The sequence below is a fragment of the Calonectris borealis genome, chromosome 16 (genome assembly GCF_964195595.1).
Source record: "Calonectris borealis chromosome 16, bCalBor7.hap1.2, whole genome shotgun sequence".
NCBI classification, from domain to species: domain Eukaryota; kingdom Metazoa; phylum Chordata; class Aves; order Procellariiformes; family Procellariidae; genus Calonectris; species Calonectris borealis.
In genome coordinates this window covers 14595700-14610373 of record NC_134327.1, presented here as the reverse complement: position 1 = coordinate 14610373, position 14674 = coordinate 14595700, and the positions used below count along the sequence as shown (strand labels likewise).

General features: G+C 43.0%; 1 protein-coding gene across 3 annotated transcripts; it reads left to right on the top strand.

Annotated features, from left to right (window-relative positions):
- The first annotated feature begins 1657 nt into the window (after window positions 1–1657).
- COPS3 (COP9 signalosome subunit 3) lies at window positions 1658–14546 on the top strand. Of its 3 annotated transcripts, XM_075165413.1 has the most exons (13): window positions 1945–2002; window positions 4361–4438; window positions 4608–4737; window positions 6469–6581; window positions 6692–6741; window positions 7634–7726; window positions 8432–8611; window positions 9849–9989; window positions 11655–11828; window positions 12710–12796; window positions 13151–13264; window positions 13876–13956; window positions 14207–14546. In XM_075165413.1, the coding sequence occupies exons 3-13, from the start codon at window positions 4613–4615 to the stop codon at window positions 14258–14260; spliced, it is 1212 nt and encodes a 403-aa protein (XP_075021514.1). In that variant the 5' UTR covers window positions 1945–2002; window positions 4361–4438; window positions 4608–4612; the 3' UTR covers window positions 14261–14546. The 3 variants fall into 3 exon arrangements, with proteins under 3 accessions (XP_075021513.1, XP_075021515.1, XP_075021514.1); XM_075165412.1 differs by lacking the exon at window positions 4361–4438 and having other exon boundaries at window positions 1658–2002; XM_075165414.1 differs by lacking the exon at window positions 4361–4438 and having other exon boundaries at window positions 1935–2002; window positions 7566–7726.
- The last annotated feature ends 128 nt before the right edge of the window (window positions 14547–14674 follow it).

Here is a 14674-nt window from a genome sequence, read left to right as displayed (position 1 = left end):
CCTCGCCCCCAGCGCCTCCTCCCCCTCCCCGCCCCATCCCTCCCTTGCAGCGAGCGCGGAGCAGGCGGCGGCGGCGGCGGCAGCAGCGGCGGCAGCGGGCGGGGGGCCGGGGCCGCCCGGGGCACGGCGGTGCGCTCGCCCCGACCCGGCAGTGCAAAGCCCAGTTCCTCTTCCCGGTGCCTGGCTGAGCCCGGAGCGGCGGCACCGCCTTAAAGCGGCACAAGCGCCCTGCGACGGTGCGGCTCCACCGCGCCTCCCGCCCGCTTTAAGCCTGCCCCGGCCCCGCTCCCTCCCCTTCCCCGGAGCGGAGGCTCTGCGGGGCGGCGGGGTGCCGAGCCCGGCGGGGTGCCGAGCCCCTGCCTCAGTTTCCCTAACTTTCAGCCTCGGGGGCACCCGACGCCGCCCCCGTTCCATCTCCCCTTGCCTGCTGCGGACCTTCTCTCTCCCTCCATCCCCTGCCGACCCCCCCCTCTGCCCCCACGGCTGTCCCTGCCTGGAGCAGGCGGTAGGTAGGTCTTCGGGGGCACATGTGCGTGGTGATTTTTGCAGCTAAGCCTTGACGTAAAATATACCTATTTCTACCAATTCGTGGGGAGGGAGCACGCTCTGCCCAGGATCTCACTTGATGTGACACAGCTCTGTCCCCACGGGTGACGGAAACCCTTAAAAGACAATACCCGGACCCAAAAGAAGCGCTGACAGCACACCGTGAAGGTCTGTGTGTTCTGACACAGGACCAAAGATCACTCTGGTCAAAAACCACTGTGGAGATTAAAGCTGCTACAGAAGGGGGAGGCCTCCGAGTGTGACTAACAGGATTAGACAACCGCTGAGCTGGGAAAGAAAAGATGTTGGTCGACAGCAATAATATGGCTTAGCGGTTCCAAAATACTTCATCTTTCAATTCCAGAATGTTTTCCAGCGAATATATCGTCCTTGTTTCACAGAAAGGGCAAATGAGCTGTAGCGATCAGGTGATTTGGGGAAGGTCACGGCGTGAATGAAGGAGCAGAACTGGTACGCGATGGTAAACAGAACAGGGAGGTTGGGAGGGAAACCTGTGAAGTTTCAAGCCTGTGTTCTGCTTTCACTTGCACCGGAGGCACGTTGTTTATTGCAAGGAACGGGATTTCAACATAACTTGATGTTTCTGACTTAAGCAGCGAGAGAATACAGACACGTGTGCATGACAGGCAGAAAGGTTTCCTTCTTCTTCACGGCATGTTGCAGGACCGACAAATACCCTGCCCGCCGCATTACTTCACCGCCTCAGCTCCGGCAGGGATGGAAGATGCGCTTCCATGTATATAAACCGAATTAACCTGAACGAAGAATGCCAATCCTCTTCCCTGACACTAGGGCGAACCTTACACAGAATCGGATGACAACCACCACCGCATTATCCCCGTCAAAGGGGATAAAAGGAGTTAAATCTCCTCCTACAGTGCAGCCGCTCCCTCGGCACACGGGCGGGCCTTCAACACCCGCCGCCCCGGGGTGCAGGGGGGAGCAGGCCCCCGCTGAGGGCCCCGAGTCGCGGTGTGAGGGGCGGCGGGGCCGCCGCCCCTCACACCGCGACACGGGGCGGAGGGGTGACGCCATCGTGACGTCATCAGCCCCGCCCCCTCAGCCCTGCTGAGTCACGGCTTCTCGCCGTGAAAGGGCCTCCCTTGTGCTTGACGCGGGGTCGACACTTCCGGGCGGGCGGAGGAAAGGCGGCGGTTGCCATAGCGACCGCGGTTCTCGCGAGAGGTGGTGAAGCTGTGGAAGTGACGCACGGCGGCGGGCGTCGCGCGGCCCCCGCAGCGGCGGCTGATTGGCTGGCGGCGGCGGCGGCGCCCGTAGCGCTGGCTCCTTCCCGCTTCCCCCCGCCGCTCCCGGCCCGCGCCGCCCCCTCCTCCCCCCGCCCGCCCCGCCCCGCCCGCGGCCGCGCCGCCAGCCGCCAAGATGGCGTCGGCCCTGGAGCAGTTCGTCAACAGCGTCCGGCAGCTCTCGGCCCAAGGTGACCGGGGGAGGGAGAGCCGCGTGCGGGCCCGGGCGGCGGCGGGGAGCCCGCCGGGCCTGAGGAGGGGGCGGCGGCCGCTGGAGCCTGCCGGGCCCCGCGTGGCTGGGGTGAGGGGCGGGCCGGGGCCTGGCCTCTCTCACGGCGCTCCCTCAGGCGCGGGTCCGGCGCTCCTGCCCTCCCCCCCGCCCCCGGGGGGGGTGGTGGCTCCGGCAGGGCCCTTGCCGGGCTGTAATTCAGGGCTCCCTCGCCGCACGCAGGGGCGGCCTCGGAGGGATCCTGGAGGGGTTTCGCCGCCGCCGGTTTGACAGGCCATGAGGGGCCGGCTGTGCCCTTCACAGTGCTCCTTGCTTCCCCTCCCAGGGCAGCGACAAGGTAGTGGTTTTCGGTAGCCGGAGTTCCTGCGTGGAGTGAAGCCGGCAGCGGCAGTCGTGCCAAAATCTGAGCCTTGAAAATCGGGGGGGAGGAGCGGGCTTCACAGGGACTTTAACTGGGATTATATAGCCCAGCCTGTCGCCTAACTGATGAGCGTGCAAGTTGCGGCATGTGTGTTTTAAAATACATTTCAGAAGTGTTAGCTCCTGGGGACAACGTAGAGCATGGACAGAAGAGTCCTGCCTTACCATGGAAGGATGTGATAGGAGGCCTGAGACTGTATGTCCGACTTGCCATAACCAAGTGTTCAGAAACTGCTTTAATAACCATAGTTGGAATTCCTTAGTTTCATTGCCAAACTCCTAATTTACCTGTGTGTGGGCACAGCGTTTCCTAGTTCTTGAATTTTCTGTCTGTGTTGATGCTCCCTAAAATGTGTTCGGAGTGTTTCTCTGCATGGGATGTTTGCTCCCTGGAACTGATCAAAAATTGGTGCTTTCCTCTATGGCCCCAGGCTTTATCTCTGGCAGTTACTTTGGGTGGAGCTCCAGCTTTCTCTTACTTTGGTTTAACTTATTAAATATAGAGTATTTTTACTGGGGATATCAGATACAAGAGACAAATTATACCCGCCAGGTGCGGGTACAAACCAGATGAAAGGTGATTCTTTGTACGCATGTAGTTTAGCTGGAGAACTTTTTATTACAAGGTTTTGTGGATGCAAAAGGTTCAAGGGGAGACTGGTTGACTTTATGGAAGTTCTCCCATTAGGGACGAGCCAGATAGACATTCTCTGTGAGAAAGTAAATGCAGACACCAGGCAGGCTGCTGGAGATTATGAGGGCACACAGGAGAAGTCTGTACTTGTGGTGGTGTTGGTTTTTGGTTTTCAGCGTTTGGTTTTCAGCGTTTGGCTGTATGGGAGGTGACATAAATGGACATTTAGTTGGGCTCGGTGTGGGTATTTCTACTTACAGTGTGTGTTTGTGGGTACAGGGTTGTTTTGGGTTTTTTTGCTTTGTTTTTTAGGGGAATGCTAGATGATAGCTGTAGAATGGGTGGATTTCTTTACTAGAGAGGACACCAGAACTAAGGTTTTGCAATGCTTAAATTAAACCGCAGAGCGTTTTACAAGCCTTATTCCTTTCCATGCTTATGCCCAGAGTTTTAATTCCATATGGAGAGAGCTGTTTTGGGGATGGGTTTCTGGAGTTCCTGGGCTCTGGTTCCACATTTGGAACTTTTGATCCCTCTGTTACTTTGAAGCTAAGGTTTCATTGCTAGGGCTTCCCAGGCTTTCTTTTACAAAAGAAAAGGCCAGAGAGTTGAGAATAGTGTTAATTTCTGTGAATGGAGCCGCTATTCCTCATTTTATGAAGATTTTTGTAAGGGTAACAGAACCGCTGTTTTTTCTCTCTAACCTGCAAGGATTAAACATTGAAACAATACGCTGCTTCAGAAAGGCGTAGTTTTAATTAAAGTAATTGTGGGTGGAAGACTTAGAAAGCAGTTCATGATAATCGGTCAGCTTTCCTTGTAAGGTTTTTTGGGCTTACCGTACCTTCATAATTCAAAATAGTTGCCTTTCATGCTATGTTCATAGCTCACAGTGAGTAGAATAACACTGTAGTTCTAATTATATGAAATAAATTTAAGAACAGATTTTAAATCCTATTATTGTTGATACTTAGTTGTAATTTTAATGTCCACTTCAAAAAAATGCTTATGAGCGGACCTGAAGGGTGGATAGGGCAAGGAACAGGCTCCGCTATTGGGATTTTTTTAGAAAGGGGAGGAAGCTATTTTTTCTCCCCTTGTAACACCTACAAGGCACAAGTGTAGATAAACCATATCCATGTGAGGCAAAATTTTGCATCACAGTACACTGGTCAAAGTTCTGGAGACTTGACTTAGGTGCGCTTGGCATTGATAGGAGACCTTGAAGCCCCCTCTCTAACGAGGCGAGCTGATGCTGCTTTTCAGGTTGTGTTTGTGTTCTGAGGGCTTCCTTTGCAACCCCAAAGGCCAGAAGCTTAGCTGTCACCTTATGAAAAACATACGGTGGGTACCTCATTTATTGAAAACTAATGCTTATCGTATTACAGTAAAGTAAATTCTCTGTGTGATACTACTTTTTCCACAGGTTATGTAGGGCAGCAAGGTGTAATGAAGTATGGGAATGCATGAGTGCTCTCTAACTAGAATTTGACAACGATGTTTTGTATTTCAGGGCAAATGACCCAGCTTTGTGAACTGATCAATAAAAGCGGAGAACTGCTAGCAAAAAATCTTTCCCATCTGGATACAGTGCTTGGTGCCCTGGATGTGCAGGAACACTCGTTAGGCGTTCTTGCTGTCTTGTAAGTGTTGCTTTCTTTTAATTAAATATCTTAGTATTAAAACTTCAGGCAACATGCTGAATTGTCAACCAAATATTTTTCTTTTGGAAATAAATGTTTTCAATCTGCATTTCTTAGAATGGTGCTTAGTTTTCTTTGGTGGTACACATTTTATTAATAAAAATACCAAGGCAAATTTGTGTTTTTCAAAAGAAAAAAACCTCTGGAGCTTGTAAATGCCGTTACTGTCAAATGGTAACATTGGGGATTTGTTTTCCTTAAGGCTGTACCCATTTCTCTTGTTTATGCCTTTATAAGTATTTTTCCATACGTGTTCAGCAAAAAGGTATAAAACTAGCTTTTAAAACTCGATTGGTAGGACATTAGTGCACTGAACTGTAAGCATGAAGCAACGCACTTTTTTTTTTCCAGTGAAGCATGGGTTCTTATCATAGTTCTTGGGTATTTGTCTCTAGACCGCATTGAGGCTCTTGCTGCTCTCTGTAGTTTATGATAATACTTGAATTGCCTTGCTGATGCTGAGGTGAGGTAAGGATATTTGGCCCTGAAGCTCAAATGATTGCTTCTAGCTGTACCTAACCACAAGTGAAGTGTCTACAGGTTCCACTATTATTTTAAAGTTCTCTTTTAAAGCAAAGACCAGAATTCTAGTACTTGTTCTACTACCCTTTTGAAACAAAATGACTGTAATGCATAGTGATAATGCACTTAATATTGCAATTTAGTAGCACCTCATAAAAATGCATTACGGAATTTACAAAAAGCAGGGCATCGGTGCTGCATTAGCAGAAGAGTCATATCTTGGGACACATGAAAACAGTCATTAAAACAGGTGGAGAAGGGAAGATAACTGTTTAAAAGAAATATGCAAAATGTATTATTTGAAGAGGTGGTATCAGTGGAGCATATAGGAAAGTTCTCCTGGCTGAAACTGTGGCGTGGCGAACTCCTACGCTGGTAGAATAAGGCTCTCTGAAGAGACAGGGAAGGGGTGGCAGCACGTAACCTGGACAGTCACAGGCCTTGTGGAGAAGGACAGTTCATGATCTAGGTGGGTTTGAACTGCATATTCCAGTGTATAGCAACGGAAGTATGGGCAGGGTTGGGTACCTTCCAACAGCATTAAACAGAATCTTTTCTGTATGTTTTTGTGATATTTGTAGGATGCAGAGGTGGAGAGTTTTCACTGCACTCAGATGAGCGTAATCATAGTTCATCTTACAGAAGCAGCAATGTGTCTACACATAGTCTACAGCCTATAGGGTGCTAAGGAACCACCAGAGGTGGAAAGAAACTGGAAGTGAAGAGAAGGAGCTGCTATCGAGAGATACAAGTCTAATAATTTAATAGTTGAGAAATCTTGAGCACATTCAAGCAGCAGATGTCTGCAGGATAGGCAAAAGTGTCCAGAGAAGTTGTGCGGCTGAGTATTACAATTCATGATCATTAGCCAGTGTTTCTATTATGATTGTAATGGTTGTACCAGATAAAATTATCTTTGCTCATCATAGTTTATTCTAAATTGTAGTTTGCACTAGATTGAGAATGGGGGTGTGCACAGAAAGCATATTTTCAAATGTTGTGCAGCTCCTGGGGAAATCGTATGCCATCTGTCATAAACACTTCGGTTTTGTTTGCAAGCATCTCCATGCATCTGCAGAGACTTAGTGATGAAGCTTTTTTATTAATCTCCAAAGGTTAAGTGCTAAACCTTTTGTTTGTTTGTTTTAGGTTTGTGAAGTTTTCTATGCCCAGCATCCCTGACTTCGAAACATTATTCTCACAGGTGCAGCTTTTTATCAGCACTTGTAATGGGGAACACATTAGATATGCAACAGACACTTGTAAGTTAAGCTTACTTTCAGACTGTATATATTTTTGGATAGTTTGGTATTACTGATTTTTCACTGTGGTTTGTTTTTGTTTGTTTGTTTGTTTTTTTTACTGTATTTAGTTGCTGGCCTGTGCCACCAGTTAACAAATGCCCTTGTGGAGAGAAAACAGGTGAGCAAGTATCATCTAGTACAAATAAGCTACCTACATATCCAGGCTCTTAAAGGGCATGTTACCCTTTAACCCCTGTAAAGGGGAATGAGTCTCTTACTTGCTTCATAAAGATTTGCCGCTAACTTCACATTAAGTATTTTTGTGCAGCTCCTTACTTGTTAAGTTTACTGAGAGGTAATGAACCTAAACCAAGATTTTAAGATTTCTTTAAGGAAAATGTAAAGAAGATAAATCTTTGGGGGGAGAGTTACCTAAAAACGTGTTCTCTCACACAAACTAGGAAATCTGTAGTACCAAGAATGTTCCTCAGACAATGTGTGCGTGAGTAGGAGAGCGCTGCAAAAATTATTAGCGCTGGTGAGTCAGCGATACTAGTTTCAGTGTTATTCTCACCAGTGTTATATAACATTCTTACAAAATGCCTTAAAATATAAAGGAAACTTGATTAAGAAATATTTGACCAATGTTTTTGTTGCTAAGATACTGACTTTTTCAGGCCATTTTAGTGAAATCTAGCCTGAAATAGAAGTAGAGATCAAGTCTGGTCCAAGTGGAGTAAAGCGAGAGCCTTGCCTTTCGTATTTGGTGGGAGTTTAGATGGCGTCATGGAGTCAAGAAAGGTTTTGTTGTCGATATAAATTACTGTATTCCTGATGAGGTTGGCTTTGTGGAGCAGAATTGATGACTAGTTTATCAGGAGAAGTTGTATAGCCAAAGTTAATTTTATTTTCTGAGAGACTGCAGTATCCTACAAAAAGGGAACCTCAAGTTAACTATTACTTAATGGAACCTGTCAATTAGTGTTATTTTTCATTTGTAAGTGTCAACATAAGATCCAATGTGCTGCCATCTATGAGAAATTATCTGAAAGAGATGTAATTTCTGACAGCCCCTGCGAGGAATTAGCATTCTCAGACAAGCCATAGACAAGATGCAGATGAACACAAACCAGCTGACCTCAATACACGCAGATCTCTGCCAGGTAAGGGCTTTTTATGAAAGTAAAAGCTTATAAAATACCTATAGCCCTTTGAGGAAATGCATGTTCATATATTTCAATGTAAAAATGGCTTGTAACTGTTTTTTTCCAATAATAAATAATATGATATACTGAAATAAAATCCCCTTCTATTAATTTTAAATGTTCAGTGCATGTCCCCAGATCTTTGGTTTTGTTGATGACTTCTGAAAGTCCTTTGACATACCTTCTCTCTGGGCTGAAAGTCGCACACAGCTTTTCTTAGGCGGTATAAGTGTAATATCCAGATACTGTTTACTCAAGTTTGACAAAAGGCATGTTTGTCTCGGTGTCTTTGGCCTGGATTTGCGCTTCTGTCTCATTCTTGGCTCCTGGGATTTAGGATTGGACAGGAATGTTTAGTGCAATATTAAGCGCTCTCAGCATGGTAGTCTGGAAGGCCTGGAGTTTCAAGCAGCTTTATCAGAGTCTAGTTTCTTTAGGATTCAGATAATTTGTAACAGTTCACAATCTCTGTTAAGGGTTTCCAAATAATCACGATACAATGAATAATCTGTGTTACAGCACTACTGACGTGCTCTGTTTTTTTCACTCTTGGAGGAGTGAGATTTATTAAATAGTACTAGATGAATTGAGTTTCAACTTCTTCCTCATGGAAATTTGAATGGAAATGGCTAATTTATGAAAACTTGATTTATTTTCTTGTAGCTCTGTTTGTTAGCAAAATGCTTTAAACCTGCCCTCCCGTATCTAGATGTGGACATGATGGATATTTGTAAAGAGAATGGGGCATATGATGCGAAGCACTTTTTATGTTACTACTACTATGGTGGGATGATATACACTGGGCTAAAGAACTTTGAAAGAGCACTCTACTTTTATGAACAGGTAACTTTAAACAAAATGGTAAGTCTAAAGCATGATCAATTGAAAGGCAGAAGTAGCATGTGTAATAGTGCTGGGAACATATCTTTGAATTTCCACCAAGGATAGCAATAAAAGCCGTGAACATAACAAAGTACAAGCAGTCTCCAATTATTTTCATTCTTAACCTTAAGGATGTAATTCTACTGACAGATCTATACTGCTGTTCATCATTTATACAGGTTTTGGTTTAGCACGTGTGTTCATCATAGTAATACATAAAAACAGATTTGGGTTAGTGTTCACTATTAGCTCCTTTATGAAGGGTACAGCCTGAATGATACTCGTCAGTGTATAAAGTGAAGTAACAAGCAAACTGTCTTTAGAGGTGTTTTTCTTTAAGAAGGTTTCCTAACGGCCAAGTAACTATTGCACCATAAAACTATTCAACTCAGAGGTTGATGTTAAGTTTATCTCGCTATAAATATTTTTCAGATGCCTGCTTATTACTGCTAGCATAGAAACAGTTCACAGGCTGACATTCAGAATTGTGTATTCTTAAAGAAAAAATAGTCCAGTGGTTTTGCTAAGACCTTTGCTAATTTTATGAGGGGCTTCTTCAAGGCTATTACAATATTTGCTGCTTTTACTTTCTCTGTGAAAGAAGAGAAAATCGCAAAATTGGGAAAACTTTGTGTGTGTATGAGAGGGAAATGCTGTCAAACGTGCAAAATAAACTGGTGCAGCATTTTTTTTTTTTCTGTAAACAAGGGTCGGCTCTTGAGTAGCTAGCAGTATCATAGCAAACTAAAATGCCTTTTCCTTATTCTGCATACCTCTTTCAGCATACTTCAGTATGAGATCTGATGATGTAATAGCTTTATAAAACCTCTTTAAGGAGCTGTGTAAATCCAGATTCTAGAGGAACTGTATAATCATTCCTGGTAACAAGTAGCTACAGGTGATTTCTAGTACAACTTTAGATATATACCAAGGAAAGAACAAGGTTATTTTAAGCTAGGCATCACTGTAACGTGGTATGTTTTGAATAGCTTGTATAGAATTTACTTTTTTAGGACATTTTTGGGTACTTAATTTTGACAGAAGTTAGTTAAGTTTTAATGCTCAAAGGTGAATTTCACATGTCATTGTATCCTTTCTGCATGCAGCTTTGAACTGAGATTTTTGTTAATGCAGTAGCTACCAGGATCTACCAGTAAGTATACTAAATTTCTATTTCATTTCTTTCTTTCTTGCTTAGGCAATAACTACTCCAGCCATGGCAGTCAGTCATATTATGTTGGAATCATATAAAAAGTATATTCTAGTTTCTTTGATACTACTTGGCAAAGTTCAGCAGCTACCAAAATACACTTCCCAGATAGTTGGTAGATTCATTAAGGTAAGTCTTGCAAATACAGCTATAATTAATAGAACAACAAATCTGAATTTGTAATTTTTTTTTTCTACCCTCATTTGATGGTACTGTTTAACATTGCAGATCATGGGAAATAACGCACAATGTGCCTGAGTACAACCTCTTGCTGCCTTTCTAGTATACAATAGCTAAAGATTGTCTGGCAACTTCTATGTCTATTACAAACAAAGTGTATTGTTCATACTGGCAATACAGGTTTTTAAACTTAAATTTGGAAAAACTTCAGGGTTGAATAGTACTTACCAATATTCTCTTCACTGATACTGCACATCCCTTGATAGCATTTTACATTAGAACTCAAACAAGACTCTGATTTCACTTGACTTTCAATATGCAGTGTCCTTGTAAAAACATTCAACCCGTAACTTCATCTCGTTGAGGTACAAAATGCTAAATAGTTCATTCCAAAACTCCAGCTTTATAAAGAATAAAAGCTTTTGAAAAAGCTGCAAGTTTGGAGTCCATAAGCATTCTGATTAGGAGGTGTAAGGTGGAAGACAAAACTGATAGTGAGAGAGTTCTGATCCTGGGTAAATAATACTTTTAAAAGTTAGTTCTTATTTAACACTGAGTTTGTCGATTTGTGAGCAAAATTTCAGAGAGTTCCAAAAATCTTCTAACTTCAGATATGTCGTGGTTTAACCCCAGCCAGCAAAAATAAATGCCACGCAGCCGCTCGATCACCCCCCCCACCTCGGTGGCATGGGGGAGAGAATCGGGAGGGCACAAGTAGGAAAGCTCCTGGGTTGAGATAAAAACAGTTTAATAATTGAAATAAAACTAAGTAGAACAGTAATAATAACAATGAGAACAGCAACAACAACAGAATACACAAAACAGGCAATGCACAATGCAACCGCTCACCGACCACTGACCGCGTGTCACGAACGGGGGGCGAGCCCCCCCCCCCCCCCCCCCCGGTTTTTATACTGAGCATGATGTCACATGGTATAGAACACCCCATTGGCCAGCTGGGTCCACCACCCCGGCTGTGCTCCCCCCTCCCGGTGCAAGCATCACCCAGCAACAGCCAAAGCATCAATGGGCCACCAACGCTCCTTTCACACCGAACCCAAAACACAGCACACCCCCCAAGCTACTGGGAAGAAAGTTAACTCTGTCCCAGCCAGAACCAGGACAAGATACTAATAAGCAAGCTCAAGCAATTGCCATTTTAAAGTAATTTAAGTGAACTAGTCTTCACCTTCTAATTCTCTGTTGTCCATGCTGTGATGCATTGTGGTCAAGGATGACAGTGTCTTAGAGGGTAGAACAAATATCATGGATGGGCAGTGACTAGTCAATACGCTACTTCCCTTGAATTCAGCTTACTTCATATGCTGGTCAGCTAATGGACTTTTTCTTGCTCTCCCATAACAAGAACTGTCATACAGAGGTCCTTGAATAATGTTTGCTAAATCTTAGATTGCAGTAATACAGATTCAGTGTATGAGGATCTATCATTGCTGTAAAGCCATGTATGGGCATCACGTAATTTTTGAGATGCTTGAGCTACTTAAATTTACTTTTATGCCTGCATGGCTTCTAATGTTGAAGTAGTGAACAGATTTTGTGAGGCTGGTTGAACACTGTGTCCTTTAAGAAGGGTTCTCATTTTTCTAATTGCAGCCCCTTAGCAATGCTTACCATGAATTAGCGCAAGTTTATTCAACCAATAAACCCTCGGAGCTTCGAAATCTGGTGAACAAACACAGTGAAACATTCACAAGGGATAACAATATGGGACTGGTTAAGCAATGCTTGTCATCTCTCTACAAAAAGAATATTCAGAGGCTAACCAAGGTAAGATGTAGGGGTTTTGTTTTGCTGAGAAACTGCGATTAGTTTTTCTCGAAGAGTGTATCTCCGAAATGTATTCAATTCGGAGCAAAATGATAATGTAGTAATGTCACGGAGAAATGACTAAAACTGAGATTTGTGTCTCTGAAACAAATGAGACTAAAATGCTCCATATAGAAAACCAATTCAGTTGGCTACTTATGCATTATTTAAAAGGTGGTTCAATATGTCTGACTATCAGAGGGTTTTTCCCATGAGATTTTCATACATAATCAAAAAAGTTGTGAACGCTGCTACCAAGTGACCTTCATCTCTATTTGAAAAATAGGAAACCTGAACTGTACAGGTTACTTCATTAGAGGAGAGTGAGTGGAACAGATTTTGGAAGTCTCTGAAGTAAAAGGAAAAACAGCAGCAGTGGAGTGATGTGCTTGTTCAGCTGAGAGATCAGGTTAATCCTTGAAGATGATCAGGGGAAATGTCATTTTTTGCAAGCTCAAATGATTATTGTTGCAGTAGAACTAACCTCAGAAGTAATGCAATACACGCATCCCTTGAAGGAATTTCAAGGGATGGACAGTCACCTTATTCATGTAGGAAGGTGAGGGAAGGGGTTGGACATGGTGAGGACTGTGTCAGGGGTAAAAAGGAATTGCAGAAATGGAGTAATGACTCCGTTAGTTTGGTCTGCATACATGCGCAGTATAACAAATTGGTCTCTTTGGAGGAAGAACTGACTCCATGGTGCTTTTACAAGTAATAACTATGCGATCCACTTGTTTCTTCCTGTCAGACTTCAAAACAAGATTCCATAGGCCATGAAGGATTGTTAGGGAAAGTTCTTAGCATCTGGTTTTAACTGTTTAATACTTTCTAAATTTCAGACATTTTTAACATTGTCATTACAAGACATGGCAAGTCGAGTGCAGTTGTCGGGGCCCCAAGAAGCAGAAAAATACGTCCTCCACATGGTAAGACTTGTGACTTGGCTAAACTATTCCAATTTAAAAACTGATCCAATTTAAGACTAAGTGTTTGGATTGGCAGTGCGTGTTCTGAATGGCTGAAGAATGGTTCTTTTTCAGGGTGAAGATAATACTGTCATTCTGCTGTGGTGTTTAGACTGTTCTCAAAAAATTTTAAGGGTATTTTCTGCCTAAGATAAGGCATGCATAATTTGTCTTTGGGAAGCTGTTAGGAAATAAAAAGCAAACAAGTTAAAGATGATTCCACAAGGAGTCTGTGTGCTGTAGTTACCTGAAATTCTGTTCTTAGTGATTAAGATTAATTCTTCTGTTCTTACATTAAACCTTCTCTCATTTCAGATAGAAGATGGTGAAATCTTTGCAAGTATTAATCAGAAAGACGGTATGGTCTGTTTCCATGATAATCCTGAAAAATATAACAATCCAGCTATGCTTCATAACATTGATCAGGAGGTAAATCTTTAAGATACTAACTGCTTTTGGAATTCCTACTGAAGAACCTTAGTCTGTAACCAGAGAGCTCTTGGGAGAAGCCAGTGTAGGTAACTTACATGTAGAGATTAAGGACTATAAATCATTATTCGACTATTTCACAGTACCGGTATTTAAAGGTTTTAGATTGATAGTCAATTACTGTTGGTGCGTTCCCTGTTGTATCTTCTGTACAGCTTGAGATGTTTCGGTAGACTGACTGCTTAATGTTGGTGATGGGAAGTTCCTTGAATTGAATGGATTAGAAAGATTGTTTCTAGAGTTTTAGACTTCAAGGATCACTTCCACTGGCTGTCGATAACCTGCCTGTAGGTTGAGGTGGTTGACTCACATGGGACTGTCTATCAGTGCCCTTAAAAAGGATTGTTAGGAAGACATGGATCAAAATAAGGGAATAAAAAAAAAATGGGCTGACACTTCTGTTAGGGAGATGAGGGATGAGAACGTTTTGACACAGAGCTTTTGTGATGGCAAAAGTTATTGGTTCTACATAGCACAGCCATGAAATATCTTGAAGATCATGTACAAGCTGGATAAAGTAATCAACTTAATATATATTTATATTTTTTAAGATGCTGAAATGTATAGAGCTTGATGAACGACTGAAAGCCATGGATCAAGAGATCACTGTGAACCCTCAGTTTGTGCAGAAGGTAATTGATTTAGTGTCTTGTAAGATATTCAGTGCAGTGAGTATGTGTTGCACTGAATGTCACTATTTACAGTGTTAATAATTACATATTATTAGTAGTAATGTGCATAAACATAATGCTTTAAAACAAAAAGGAAGTGCATGTTATTTCATATGCACTTTATTTTCCTACCTGTTAACTTCAAAGAACTGTGTGTCTCAAAGGTAAACCTTCAGATCTGTTTCAAAAGAAATAACTCTCTCCCTTCCAGAGTATGGGCTCTCAAGAAGATGACTCAGGGACCAAACCATCCAGTTATTCCTGAAATTCATGTTGCTCACCACTCCGCTTTCAAGTAAAAGCTTATGAAAGAATCACGCCTGGAAGAGGGCATTGAGGAGTTCCACGAAGAGAGCAGAGAGAACTGAGCTTTGCTTTTCACCTGGACATTAAGAAAATAAAAGAACCACCCTCTCAGTACTGTATAATATCAGAAATATTCTCTGCAAAGAAAAAGGAAATCTCAAAAGAAACTTAAAAGTCTGTTGTGGATTTATTTATCTTCAGATTAACATCGTTAATGCATTAAATAATCTACCTTTTGTTTTAAAGGGTTTGAATGTTGCTGTGTTTCTGTAGCAGTCCTTTTTTTCTCTTCTGCAAAAAAAAAAGTGTTATTCAGGGAAGAATACAAACTAGTGTTGGTTCACTTACAAGATAATTACTGGTTCATTATTCT

Bases quoted from the DNA above. Each gene is read 5' to 3' on its own strand.
- COPS3 (XM_075165412.1), top strand. From the start codon at position 1,948: ATGGCGTCGGCCCTGGAGCAGTTCGTCAACAGCGTCCGGCAGCTCTCG. The intron at 4,738-6,468 runs GTAAGTGTTGCT...TGTTTGTTTTAG, and splicing joins TTAGGCGTTCTTGCTGTCTT to GTTTGTGAAGTTTTCTATGC. The intron at 12,797-13,150 runs GTAAGACTTGTG...CTCTCATTTCAG, and splicing joins AAAAATACGTCCTCCACATG to ATAGAAGATGGTGAAATCTT.